This window comes from Podarcis raffonei, chromosome 2 (genome assembly GCF_027172205.1).
Source record: "Podarcis raffonei isolate rPodRaf1 chromosome 2, rPodRaf1.pri, whole genome shotgun sequence".
NCBI classification, from domain to species: Eukaryota; Metazoa; Chordata; class Lepidosauria; order Squamata; family Lacertidae; genus Podarcis; species Podarcis raffonei.
This window is the reverse complement of record NC_070603.1, coordinates 40,866,006-40,880,881: the sequence shown is the minus strand read 5'-3', so window position 1 is coordinate 40,880,881 and position 14,876 is coordinate 40,866,006. Positions and strand designations below refer to the sequence as shown.

Below are 14,876 nucleotides of genomic sequence, written 5' to 3'. Positions count from 1 at the left end.
TTGCAAGCATAATAATAAAATGGATTCCACAAAGTGACATTTTTGAAGTCAGAGCTACATATCAATAAGGTAACCACACCGCACAGAGACACGTGTTGTTAGGGGCCTGTGCAGTGCACAATTTTTATTTACAAAGCATATAAATGGAGACCATACAACATCAAAATGGTCTCCTTTCATAACTCCTCTTGAAGCCCTCTTGTGATGGCTTAGATGCTCAGGCAGGGTAATGTCCCAAACCCTGTCAGATCATCCATCCCTGGAGAGAATTCACTGCATCCTTATCTCATTCTGAATAGCTTAGCTGTGGAATTGTGTTTACTTCTTTTCTGCATATTGTTACATTTATTTTAATATTACCCCCTCCCCCAAAAAGCCTGTTTGGGCTACCAGATGTAGTCTATGCCAATTTTTACTATGTATTTTCCATTCATATGTAAGATTCTCTCCATTGTTAGTGGGCTGCTCTGACATCCCCATCAGTCCAAGCATGCCACATTCTTTCCACCTACCGTCGCCTCACTGCTGTACTGTGTTTATCTTATCAACATGCCTCTTATATCTTCCGAGGCCAGTTCTTTTGCTCTGACAGTCTTATTATTCTGCCCCTTGAAGATTTAAAGGAGTTTTTCTTTCACTGTCATGTTCTGCAGTCAGCTGGCACACTGGTGTACATCAACTGAAGCTGCTCGCTCTGCAGGTCATGCTCTGAATTAGCTGCCCTTTACCGTTTCAGTATTGTTGACTTTAGTTAGCTGAGACTTTCTGAGATCTCCGGCAGAGGTTTTCCCCCAGACCTACTCCCACTTCAGGTCTTGCTTGGATCAGATTTGCTAGGGAATACCATTATACTTCATTTATTTGACTTACATTCTGCCCTTCCTCCAAAAGGGAGCCCAGGGTAGCAAGCAACAAGCGATAAAACCAGGAAAAAAAAACATCTTTTAGACCAGGGGTCAGCAAACTTTTTCAGCAGGGAGCCGGTCCACTGTCCCTCAGATCTTGTGGGGGGCTGGACTATATATTTTTTTGGGGGGGGATGAATGAATTCCTATGCCCCACAAATAACCCAGAGATGCATTTTAAATAAAAGGACACATTCTACCCATGTGAAAAGACGCTGATTCCCGGACCATCCGTGGGCCGGATTTAGAAGGCTATTGGGCTGGATCCAACCCCTGGGCCTTAGTATGCCTACCCATATTTTAGAAAAACAATTCCATACAGATCCAGACTGGGGAATATCTCTATTTAAGAGGCTTCTTGGAAGAGAAAGGTCTTCAGCCGGGGCTGTGAAAAGGCAACACGGTCGGCAACTATCTACTGTTCAAAGGGGGGGGAATTACATAGGGTAGGTGTGGCCATGCTAAAGGCCAGATTCCTACAGTGATGAATCAGGAATGGGCCTCCTGATAAGATGGTGCCCGCAGGAGCAACCCCCCTCCCCCACTTGCAGAGTTCAGTGATCAATTGGGTACAAAAGGGATGAGTCTATCTTTCATGTGCATTCATGCTTTCAAAGCATTTAGTTCAGTTCTTGCATTTACACCCCACCTTTTTGTCCAAGGAGCTCAAGGTGGCATACACATTTCTCCCCCTCTCCAGTTATTCCTCACAATAACCCTGCAAAGGAGGTTAGGCTGAGAGGCAGTGACTGGACCAAGATCACACTCGAACCCAGGGGTAGGCAACCTAAGGCCCAGGAGCCGGATGTGGCCCAGTCGCATTCTCAGTCTGGCCCATGGACGGTCCAGGAATCAGCGTGTTTTTACATGAGTAGAATGTGTGCTTTTATTTAAAATGCATCTCTGGGTTATTTGTGGGGCATAGGAATTCGTTCATTCCCCCTTCCCCCTCCAAAAATTTTTTTAGTCCTGCCCACCACATGGTCTGAGGGACAGTGGACTAGCCCATGGCTGTAAAAGGTTGCTGACCCCAGCTCTAAGCACTACACCACACTGGCTCCCACTAGGCTATTGCTGCTGCTCTGCTCTGTGTTTGACCCTTGGTGCCTGGGGGGAAATAAGCACACCATGTCAGTAAATGAACTGGGCCACTTGTAAAGTCCTCCAACTGCAGCGCTCTTCCTCTGAGAGCCTGCAATCTGGAGACAGCTGCATTTATTTATTAGTTGCTTACACTAGTGACACTTGTAATAGCTCTTATCTGCCTGGGGCTACATTCTTGAAAGCTCCTACAATGATAAAGGGCTTGAAAGAACCTGCACAGTGCATATCATTCCTCCTCCTTTTTCTTTCTTTTTAATCTAAAAGAAATAAAGTAATAAGTAGGCATTCAAAACCCTTCATGTGGGTTTCTCATTAGACCACCTAAATGATCTCCAAAATGTTATCTTCCTCTCGGATAGTTTTATTCAAAGGGTGTGTGTGTGTCTGTGTGTGAAGAGTAAAAGCTCTCCCCGTCACTGCTGTGGAGTTCAGTTGCAACTTGTGGGTGGGGCACATCATGTTGGACTTGCTCATAAATGGGTACCCCACCTTCAGGCATCAAAGTTGTAGGAAAGCCCCACACAATCCACTCCACCCACCCTGTTGCATCATTCTCTCACACTCCCCCTGCCCCATCACATCATGGAAAAGTGGCTTCTACACTGGTGTGCGTGAAGCGAGTCACAATCCCTTCTGGAAACTCTGCATTTCAACACTTTGTAATCCTTCCAGAACTTCTCTTTCACCAGCAGAGGCACCCACCCGCCAGCATTTGGCTGGGCAATAGCAGCAGAGTGACTGCTCCTGTTCAATAAATAGGGAGCCCGTGGGAAGACTTGGGATTCCATCAGAGGTAACGTTGTGTCACATCTTTTGGGAGAAGGGATGCAGCTCAGTGGTAGATCACATGCCTTGTGTGCTGAAGGTCCCAGGTTCAGTCCTTGGAAGCCACTGACACTAAGTCTAGACAAAGCTGAGCTTAATGGACCAATGTGCTTGCTCAGTATGAAACTACTTCATATATTTCTATCCTCTATTTTATGGTGAAATAGCTTCAAGAGAAGCCTCAGATATACCAGTGTTTCCCAACCTTTGGTCTCTAGCTGTTTTTGGACTACACTTCCCATCATCCCTGACCACTGGTCTTGCTCGCTAAGTATGATGGGAGTTGTAGTCCAAAAACAGCTGGAGACCCAAGGTTGGGAAACACTGAATATACTATCATATGTGAAAAAACTCATAGGAAATATCCCTGTGGTTTGTACACATTTTTTGAAAAGTGGGTATTGTTGGAAGAGGAAATTATATTTGTCCTCGGTAGTGTTTGAATTGGCTTCCATTAATTTTGGTGTGGGCCGTTCTCCTGTGATAGACAGTCTGCTTGGATGAATGACCCCAGACAAAGTTCTAAGGGAGCAGGATGTACGTGTGGGAGTTGAGATTTATTTGGGATACTGGAATGACAGCTGGCCCTTGCGTCTGTAAAATATCTAACATGATTGGGGCAAAAACCTAAGCACACTTAGGTTGGAAATAAGACTCATTGAAACCGAATAAGAGTGCATAGGATGGGAACGTTAGTGACTCACCAAGAACAGTGAATGCCCAATATTCACCATTTTTATCTGGACTTACCTACTTTTCCCACTGCTACCTAACTGAAGTCTGTCTTCTGAGCTGCCGGCTAACTTCTTTCCACAGCAGTATCTCTAGTGGTGAAATGGAAATATTTATGGATTTAGTTCATAAAATTTATACACTGCTTGATTGTAAAAAAACAAAAACCCTCAAAGCAGTTCCCAAATAATAAAACAGTAAAATCAAGAAAAAATTACAAGCCTTCTTGAAAACATACAAAAGTTTCAATGCTGAAACACTGGAATTTGCCTCCAAGTAAATGCTCTTGGGATTATGGCCTAAATATACTGAGTAAATATTACTATGTTCCTTCTTAATAAACAATGCATTTATTGAAAAGAATTTAAAAAACCTGAGCTTTGGGGATATTCAGGACTTCTGTTTGCAGAAGCTTATGTTGTAGCTGAAATGGGGACTGGAAGAGAGAGATGATTACAGTAAATTAAAACTAAAGGTAATATGGTGTTTGCATGGGAATAATCAGGATATCGTAAATTTCTGCTTAAGAAATCAAGTGCTATGGCCAAAACCTCTTTTAAAAGCTGTAATTTCAAAAGAACTATGGCAATATTAGATAAAATATGTACCCAGATTCCCAATGCCCAAATCTTTCATGTTTTCCTAAGGAAGATGGGATACATTGTGGGTCAAGATGGAACTCTTTTAAGGCAGAGAGGACCTGGGTACCATAAACAGAAACAGCAGATGGTACAGACTTGACAACACACAAGCCTCTCATCTAAAGGATGCTCCATTGAAGCCCCTCTTCCTTCCAAAATATGCAAAGCTAGGGCTCTGATGAAATTCTCAGAGCCTGTCTTAGAATAGCCAGACCACCAGTTTGCAGGTTTCTATGCCTCCTAGACATAACAGCAGTAGTAAGAGCCCTAGTCATTGAAAGGCCGTCTGTTGCATGTGCAAGTTGAGCAATCTTTTTGCTTGGTCTGCTAACTTTCTGGGGGCTATAAATAGGTGGAGCTGTTCCACTGGGTTAAGCCAACCCTGCTGTCTCCCTTTTATGCCTGCAGGAGTAAACTGTGTTATAGAGAAACTTAAAGGTTCCTGGGGTGAAGCAGTGCACTGTTGTGGTATTAGGAGTGCTCATTGTAGTGTTTGTTTTGCAAGGACACTTACCCACCCTCAAGGCATGCAAATAGTTCAGCTCTGACTCAGACATCAAGGATGGCCTTTTGACTGAGCTCATGTTGTAAGTCTCCTGACTTTTGACAGCTGGGCTGCAAGTGCCTTGCCTAAGGTTCCAAATGGGGACAGGACTGTCACTTAATGATGCTTGGTTATTTCAGACTTTTGCAGCTTTCTTAGCACCCCGGTCAAAGCAGCAGCCATGTCTAAATAGCTGCTGTTTTACCCCCTCTGGAGATTACACAGCTGCTTCTCTAAACCCTCTTGCCAGCGTATTGCTGCAAGCACTGCTGCCATGGAGAAATTGCAAGTGTTCAGTTCCTCAAGCCACTGATAAGATCAGTGGTTTGGAAACTGCAATTCTTCTCCCAGCAACTGCAGGTCATTCAGATGAAGTGCTGTGGTTAGCAATCTGGGTCATGGGCATAAAGGTAAAGGTAAAGGGACCGCTGACCATTAGGTCCAGTCGTGACCGACTCTGGGGTTGCGACGCTCATCTTGCTTTATTGGCCGAGGGAGCCGGCGTACGGCTTCCAGGTCATGTGGCCAGCATGACTAAGGCAAACTAAAGCAGCACACGGAAACGCCGCTTACCTTCCCACCAGGGTGATACCTATTTATCTACTTGCACCTTGACGTGCTTTCGAACTGCTAGGTTGGCAGGAGCAGGGACCGAGCAACGTGGGGATTCGAACCGCCGACCTTCTGATCAGCAAGTCCTAGGCTCTGTGGTTTAACCCACAGCGCCACCTGCGTCGGTCATGGGCATAGTGCCTAGCAAATGACTGTGGAATGTAACAAAATTGGGGTGGGGAACCTCTGGACTGCAGGCTGAATCTGGTCCTCTAGCTGTCTCTAGCTGGCCCTGCTTTGCATCCCAAAAGGGCAATCGTGGCAATTAGTTCTGTTTGACTCAGCCAGGACCTTCCAACCTCGCCAAATAGGTAAAATATCAAGAGCTGCAGGCAAGCTAGCTCTGGAAATGATAGAAAGGGGGCTATGAACAGCTGCTTCATTATTAGGTTCTGGGAGAGTTGTGAGCCAGTGAGTAAATTGTGGTCTCCTTGTCGTACTTTCCGTGTTTACCCTCTGGAAATTGGATAAAAAGCACTGAAGATTTGGTTGGAGATGGCACAAATGGCCAGAAAAATTGCTCAGTTCCTGCTCACCCCAGAAGCAGTATTTATAAAACACCCTTGAATTTCCTCCTTGTATGCTTGAATGAGATTTGCAAGAGACTCTATTGGTGCCTTAATTCTGGAACTGCTTGGTTACCTTCCCAGGAAGAAACATGTGTCCCAACAGCTGAGTCTGAAAGTGCTTGACTTCTATTAACACATAGCAGGGGTAACTATCCTGATGCCCTCTAAATGTTTTTTGGACTCCCATTATCCCTATCCAACATGGCCAATGGTGAGGGATTTGAGGAGCTGTAGTCCAACAGTCTCTGGAGGCACCATGTTGGCTACGATTGATATATATGTTTATGATAGTCAATAGATTTGTACTGTAGCTTTCATACAAAGAGAATCACTGGATCTTTTTTTTTTACTGCTTTGCTATCTCATGTTCAGCAGCCAGAGAAGGGAATTTTCTGCCCTTGCACAGATAAATTTGTAGAACCTCTACCTCTGGTCTGCATTGCCCTAATGGTTTTTGTGTGTGTGTGTCTTCATTTTTTTTTACAGAATGGCTGCAGGGTGTCCAAGCTCTGATGATCCTTTCCATCATCTTCAGCGTATTGTCTTTGTTCCTGTTCTTCTGCCAGCTCTTCACTCTCACTAAGGGCGGACGGTTCTACCTTACTGGCATTTTCCAGATCCTTGCTGGTAAGTAAAGGGGAGTGGAATTGCATATCCTGGAACATTGCCACGGGAAATTGTCCAAGATGGAGCATTGGTTAATGATGGAAAGCAAGGGAGACTCCAGAATAGCAAAGTTAAGATGCAGAACATGAGTGTTTCTAACCTGTCATGTGCTCTGCATGTATATAGGATTATTCTTAAATTTCTTACACAACATTCTAAAAAAAGAAAGAAAGAAAGAAAGAAAGAAAGAAAGAAAGGGCAAGACAACTTAAAAGAATATAGGATATTTAATATTTTTAAAAAATCATTTAGATGACAGCACAGCACATATAGCAATTGAATTTTAATAATTTAAATTATTAATAATTATGCTTACTATTGAAAAAGGCTGGTTACTATTGTAAGCAACAAGAATTCTCTGATTGTATTGAACAACATTATGCATGGTGTGAGGAAGGCGCCATAACTGTCTGCGTGCGGGTGCACCTGCTCCCTGCCAGAGAGAATGCAGATCTTGCTGAGAAAGGGAACATTGTCAGGAAAAAACAATCTCAGAAAATTAGAATATTGTGAAAAGATGCAGTAGCTATTCAATCCATAACACCTGCAATGGGTTCCTGAGCCTTTAAATGGTCTCTCAGTCTGGTTCAGTAGGAAGCACAATCATGGGGAAGACTGCTGACCTGACAGTTGTGCAGAAAGCCATCATTGAGACCCTCCATAAGGAGGGGAAAGCCTCAAAAGGTAATTGCAGAAGAAGTTGAATGTTCCCAAATTGCTGTATTGAAGCACATTAATGGAAAGTTATGCGGAAGGGGAAAGTGTGGAAGAAAAAGGTGCACAAGCAGCAGGGATGACCGCAGCCTGTAGAGGCTTATCAGGAAAACACCATTCAAACATGTTGGGGACTTTCACAAGGAGTGGACTGAGGCTGGAGTTAGCGCATCAAGAGCCACCACACACAGACGGATCCTGGAGATGGGCTTCAAATGTCGTATTCCTTTTGTCAAGCCACTCCTGAACAAGAAACAAGGTCAGAAGTGTCTTAACTGGGCTAAAGAAAAAAAGAACTGGTCTCTTGCTCAGTGGTCCCAAGCCTCTTTTCTGATGAGAGCAACTTTTACATCTCATTTGGAAACCAAGGACCCAGAGTCTGGAGGAAGAATGGGGAGGCACACAATGCCAGATGCTTGAAGTCCAGTGTGAAGTTTCCACAGTCTGTGTTGATTTGGGGAGCCATGTCATCAGCTGGTGTTCGTCCACTGTGCTTCATTAAGTCCAGGGTCAATGCAGCTGTCCACCAAGAGATTTTGGAGCACTTCATGCTTCCTTCCACAGACAAGCTTTATGGGGAGGCTGACTTCATTTTCCAGCAGGACTTGGCACCTACCCACACTGCCAAAAGTACCAAAACCTGGTTCAATCCCATGGGATTACTATGCTTGATTGGCCAGCAAACTCACCTGACCTGAACCCCATAGAGAATCTTTGGGGCATTGCAAGAGAAAGAGGAGAGACATGAGACTGGGCAATGCAGAAGAGCTGAAGACCGCTATTGAAGCATCTTGGTCTTCCATAATATCTCAGCAGTGCCACAGGCTGATAGCATCCATGCCACGCCCCATTGAGACAGTAATTGATGCAAAGGGGGCCCAAACCAACTACACATGCATGCTTCTACTTCTCAGAGGTCCAATATTACTCTATTTGCAATCCTTGTTTTGCTGATTTCATTTAATATTCTAATTTTCTGAGATTGTTAATTTGGGGTTTTCATCAGCTGTATGCCATAATCATCAAAATTATAACAAATAAAGGCTTGACATATCTCACTTTGCATGTCATGAGTCTATCTCATGTATTAGTTTCACCTTTTAAATTGAATTACTGAAGTAAATGAACTTTTCCACGATACTCTAATTTTTCGAGTTTCACCTGTAAACCGGAGCCTCTCCATCTTGAGCCAAGTTATCAATAATCTTTGTGAAGATCAGACTGGAGCCTACATTTGTTGGGAATCATTCTGCAAAGAAACAGTAAAAATGTTTGTACCTTTAAGAACTGTTTCTATGAGCTCTGGGCAGATTGGGTACAGCTGGTCATGACTACAAAAGGAGGAAAAGTTGCACTTTGAACTTGCCTGCAGGGAGAAAACACCCACAAGCTTTGTTGTTTGTTGTTTTTGTAATAAAGCCGTTATTTAATTTGTTTTACACCGGTCTCGTGGTGTCGTAAGTTTCTGTCATCTGCCACCAGAGGAAAAAACCCTTCTAACAACATTAACTACAGAGACAGTACGTTGACGTGGATTCTCCATAAATCACTGGGTGGAAATCTGCACAGTCACTCTGACATCCGTCGAAGAAACTCTTAGAACCCTCCAGTTTGCGAGTACAGCAAAAAATATGAAAAATCACCCAATAATAAATGAAGTTATGGATGAGGGTGCCCTTCTGAAGAGGTATCATTTAGAAATTGACAGCCTGAAACAACAATCACAATCCCAGCCGGCACAGATCCTTGAAGAGAAGAATGCTCTTCAATAGTCCCCAAACAGCTGGAGGGCCACGTCTGGCCATCACTGTTCTAAGATAATCAGGACTGCCTTACGTACTGCCTTCTGCAATAGCACCATCTCTTGGACTTGTTTTGTGGCACGCTTGCCAACCACTTTCCCAGGGCCGAAGTACCATCAACCGCCATTCACCCACTCAGTCCACAGTTCTGACTGCTGTAGCGCCAGGCTTGAAAGGGGGCTGCTGTGTGCTTCTGAATAGTTCTTGTGTCAGCAGCTTCTTCTCCTGTCCCTCATCTCACTGCACTTCAGCCTAGCATTGGGTGAGCATTCCACACCCTGGCTCCTAAAGACAGACACACACACAGAGAGAGAGAGAGAGAGAGAGAGAGAGAGAGAGAGAGAGAGAGAGAGAGAGTCTGTTTAAGAGCCTCCAGAGTGGGAGCTGTTTTGGCTTGTGCTCAGATTAATTTGCATTCCTCCAAAAAGGTTTGCTTTTTCAAAGTCAGGGTTGCATTTCCTCATAACATTCCTGGGGCTTTATGGACATTAATCCATACCTTGTATATACCGTTGCTGGTAGCTGTGAAGATTTAGGAGCCTCAGCAGCCAGCATAAAGATAGCTCCTGTGCAATTGGAACCTCTCTTTCTGTTGGGTGGAGCATTTGGAAGCCGGCCCTGCTCTCCAGTCCATGAGAAAGCATTTTCCAAGCCGTCAATCACTTTCTTTGCAGATGATCTTGCCCCCAAGGCAACCTTCCTTCCTGTGACTCAGCCCTGTGCTGCTTATAAACTGCAGTTTACATATGCCTGGTTTTAATGTGTAACTTTCCAGCATCTTTGGAAGGAGCAGGGTGCTGATCACAGGGAACTGTCTGGGTAATATTAGGTGTACTTCTGTTCTTTGTGTGGGTCTTTCAGCGAGAGGGACCCTGAGGTTCATCTAGTCCACCCTCCTGCAATGCAGGAGGAATATGCAGCTGCTCCATAAGGGGATCAAACTTGCAACCTTGGCATTATAAACACCATGCTCTAACCAAGTGAACTATCCAGGAAATGCAGTTAAAACTGAACTCAGTCTCAGAGTACATGATGGTTACACAGTATTGTAACTAGAAAACAAAATCTGAGTTTTGAGTATATGCTTTCATAATAGGCTTATCATGCCAAATTCAGTAACTTTCATGCAGATTTTTTTTTTTTTTACAATGACTGATTGATGCCATTAGCATTTGAATACAGCATGTTATGAATCTGTATCAAATCTGAAGGGGTTTTTTTTTCCTGCAGAGACATGCAGAAGTAGATCAGATTACAAGATCAATTTGTGTGCATGGCAGATACTGACTTTCAAAAGAACACTAGTGTTTGGGTTCCCAGTTCTAGACTTTGAATGCAAACGTTCCATAGAACCAGGTTTCAGTCATACAAAACTTATCCTGGTGTTTCCAGTGGCTCAAATATGTTGCTTTGAAGTTTCTTCCAATGCTCAAAGTTAGAGGGCGGGTGAATTATTTGGGACAGCTAAATTTTATGTTAGGCCCAAATCAATTGACTGGTGCCATCTTCTCTCCTATCCTATAGGATAGTGCTTCCAACTTCTTATGCGTGTGCCCTCCTTTTGCTAGAGATGCAAATGAGCACTGGAATTTCAACTCTATTCTGGTTCAGAGATGAACCCAGTGGCCTTTGCTCCACCAGTGGGTGTTCTCTCATGGAGATTGCATCAGATACTGTCTCTAGGAACTGACTTTCCATTTTCTTTGCAAGATGGGAACAGAAGACATTTGTATTAATTCCCTACCCCTTTAAGTGCCTTCATTCTCCACCCACCCTCCACACTTGTTGGAGGTCCAGTGAAAAAATTTGGTTACTTCAAGCAGAAACAAAATCACCATCTCCCCCTTCTCCTTCCCAGCTCTTCCCATGCACAATCCACACTCTCTTGTCTAGTGCCAGTAGGTGATTTGTGGCACGACTGCTCTGCTCTTTTTTCCCACCCCATCCCACCCAAAGTGAGAGACAATTGCTTATGCTCCCAGTCCATGGGCTGGTGGCTGTGGCTGTGGGTGTCCTCTTGATGGCCCAGAGAATGGGAGCTGCATCAGCAGCTTCTGAATTCAACACATTCCCACTCCTGCACTTTTGTGCAAACAAAGGGGGCAGTGTGGAGGGAAAGAACAGCTCAAATATCACTGTGGTTAGGTGTAGGTGGTCCTGAGGTCACAGGGCTTTGGAACAGAGACTACTCTGGTGGCACATTGAGCAGGTTGTGGAATTGCTGGGATCAATGAAAAGGCCTTGTTCTGGGCACTGAATAGAAGAGCCATTGTGCGATCCTGGCAGTCGCTGGTGCTGAGCTTTTCAGTAGGAGGGAGGAAATAGTTCTAGAGCTGGTATTGCTGAGGTGGCAATACAAAGATGCTGAACTTAGAGGCATTAGTGCAGGAAGGGGGCCTGGTCTGACCTGCTCACGCTTTGATCACAGGGGCTTAGGGCACTGGAGGCAGCAGAGTGGAAAAAAAGAAGACTTCTGCTTTTAATTATTAGCAGCAAGGCAGGATTAATTATTCCCTAGTACATTATAGGGTAGGGCCTCAGCCAGACCAGCATACCTGTTGAAATGCAATGGAGCAGTCCTTCGTAGGAAGAGAGGGCTGATCCAGTTTCCTTGATTGGGCATTGCAGACTCCTCCCAGCTCAAAAAAGAGGATTGGTGGCCATTTTTTTTTTCAGTTAAGAGGAACTTTTAAGGTGGCAGTTACTAGCTCAGTGTAATAGGAAAACTTAGGTACTGTATACCACAGTAAATCCAAGATGTGGTGTTTCTGGAGATAGAAGGATAGGCTGATCCTGCATGAATTTAATTCTTTTCTCAAAGCGTATTAAAAACAAACAAAGCTAAGGTTCTTTCTATTGAAGAATACAAAATTGCAAAAGATAGTGGTGCCTTGGAGTTTGCAGAACCTTTGAAAGTGAGGCTCTTCTTGGCAGACACCTGTGTGATCCTGCTCTCAAAGTCTCTTTCCCTATTGGGTTTCTCTTCCTCAACAGGGAGATACGTTGAAAACCGGAAGAGCATGTGTGCACATGGACACATGCTCAAGCACTCGCCCAGTTGGCCCTTGGGGGCAAAAAGGCTGCTCACACCTGCTTGCAGCCTGAAATTTATTGACATAAGAGTAACTGTGCTGTATTGGGCCAAAGGCCTGCCTAGTCTGGTATCCTATTCTCACAGTAGCAAACCAGGTGTCTTGAGGTGCTCCTAAGCAGGGTATGAGCACAACAGAACTTTCCCCAGCCACTGGCATTCGGAGGCGTATCTTGTCAAGGTCTGTGGTGAGCAGACATTGAGAGCCTTGTCCTCCATGAATTTGTTTAAAGGCCCCCAAGCTGATGGCTCTTGTTAAATATTGTAGTAGGAAAGTCCAGAAGGAGTTAGGTGGGGAAGGAGAGATGTTCATTATAACAGACACACCCCAGCTTGATCTTCCATGTTGGACCTGGATTGGCTTGCTTACATTCTTTGCTGACTTCTCTTTCACAGGTCTATGCGTGATGTCCGGGGCCACCATCTTCACAGCGAGACATACAGATTGGCATCCCCCTGTAGACAGCCTCTCCTTTGGCTTCTCGTACATCCTGGCCTGGGTGGCCTTCCCGCTGGCCGTCATTAGTGGGGTGATCTACGTCATCCTGAGGAAGCGCGAATGATGTGTCGAGGGCGGCCGCTGAGACTACAGCACTCAGGACAAGGGGGCCTTGATGAGTTAGGAAATGGAAACAAACAAATAAAAAGGAAGTTAACCAAAACAATATCAACAAGGAAAAGAAACAAAACCAAACTGAAAGAAGGGTTACTGTGTTCATTGAAGATGTATATAGTATCTATGGTTTAAAAAAACCTATTTATAACACTTTTTACATATATGTACATAGTACTGTTTGCTTTTGTTTGTTTGACCTGCCGCCATGTTTAAAGCCTAAAGAAAGTGCCTAAGGACTCTTTAACTCCTAACAGCATAATCAGAGTGCCGTTCCTCCTCCCCTCTTGCTGTGGAAGCAAATGGATCCCTCCTCCATAGCTCTCCACTTCCAATCCCCAAGCCACATGACATAAACTTGGCCCACAGACAGGTGTCATATGCCGCCCACTGCACTGATGTTTGCTTATGCCCCTCATATGCTCACATTAACTAAAAGATGGGTTGCAATGGCCACATAGAGGGCAGGGAGGGGAGGGGAATGTCAATGATGAGGAAGGCATGGCTGGGCGAGCCCAGCTTTGGAACCCCTTGGGATGCTAGTCAAGATGTGGTGTCGTATGTGAAGTATAGTCCCACCAATGCAACCAGAAGCTGCATAATATCACCACCTTCCCCACCCCCCTCTTCGTATGACAACTGGAGCTCCTGGGAGCACAGAAATGTCGCCAGTCCTTCATAAATCCCTCTTGGAAAAGGAGGTCTCTAGAGCTAGTGCTCCTTTCCATATGTTAAATCAGGTCCGTTTCTCCGTACTTTGAGATGGCCAAGATGAGCACCGATGCTAAGAAGAAGAAACATTGGAGGAGACACGGGACGGAAAAGAAGTCCGTCATGTTGGTTTGTAACTAGCCATGGGTGTGTCGCCCCCCCAACCTTGCCCGTTGTGGGACAATGGGCAGAAAGAATAAGCTAAAGTAGGGGAAAGCAAGGAACCCTTCTAAGTTCCAGACCCCCACCCCACCCCTCTCCATAACCCCTTTTACAAAATTGAATACCAAATCTGTGAAATGGTGCTATCTATTTACCATTCCTTATATCGCTAAGCCATTTAACCTTACTCACTGGAAAGTCAGATAACGATTTTGAGATAAACCAAGAAATAGGAATGATAAATAATTCTTGTGTAATATATACAGCCTGTAACTGCTTTTGTACTTAGGAAAATTGCTATCATCATTATTATTACTATTATTATTTTTTAATAAAGCATTTATAACCAAGGTATTTCTCTTCCCCCACTCCTTTTACTTCATGGTCGGGAGGGAAGTAAGTGAACCTTCTAGCCCCTTGAGGATCCCTCCCTCCTTCCAGCTCCTCTGTAACCCTTTTCTGTTTTTCCTGCCCCCCAAAAGTGTGTCTGGCAATGAACTGTATTGGCAGCCGTGTGTAGATGTGTAAGCGGTGCCTTTTGATGCTAAGACTCCAGACATTATTATATGATTATTTTGCTTTGCTTTTCTGATTTTATACCAACTTGTGTGGACTAAGAAGCAACAAAATAAAAGTCAGAATAACTCACATGCTTTGGCCTTTGGTTGTATATCTTTGGGGAGGACGCAAGTATATGTGGTTAGAACAATAAGATGCTGTATGTATTTATTTAAGGCAGGGGTAACCAATGTGGTAGGGATGCGGGTGGCGCTGTGGGTAAAAGCCTCTGCGCCTAGGGCTTGCCGATCGAAAGGTTGGCGGTTCGAATCCCTGCGGCGGGGTGCGCTCCCGTTGTTCGGTCCCAGCGCCTGCCAACCTAGCAGTTCGAAAGCACTCCCGGGTGCAAGTAGATAAATAGGGACCACTTACTAGCGGGAAGGTAAACGGCGTTTCCGTGTGCAGCTCTGGCTCGCCAGAGCAGTGATGTCACGCTGGCCACGTGACCCGGAAGTGTCTCTGGACAGCGCTGGCCCCTGGCCTCTTAAGTGAGATGGGCGCACAACCCTAGAGTCTGTCAAGACTGGCCCGTACGGGCAGGGGTACCTTTACCTTTAACCAATGTACCCTCCAAACGATGACCTAGAAATCCCATGGTCAATCATCAGGAATGATGAAAATGGGCAT

General features: G+C 44.7%; 1 protein-coding gene across 2 annotated transcripts in view; it reads left to right on the top strand.

Moving 5' to 3' along the window:
- Positions 1–14,339, top strand: part of PMP22 (peripheral myelin protein 22) — a 31,032-nt gene extending 16,693 nt beyond the window's left edge. For both annotated transcript variants that reach the window (XM_053376136.1, XM_053376134.1), the window contains exons 4-5: positions 6,419–6,559; positions 12,602–14,339. In XM_053376136.1, the coding sequence (XP_053232111.1) occupies positions 6,419–6,559; positions 12,602–12,768 (308 nt within the window). In that variant the 3' untranslated portion in view covers positions 12,769–14,339. The remainder of the gene's footprint in view (positions 1–6,418; positions 6,560–12,601) is intronic.
- Positions 14,340–14,876: the final 537 nt, after the last annotated feature.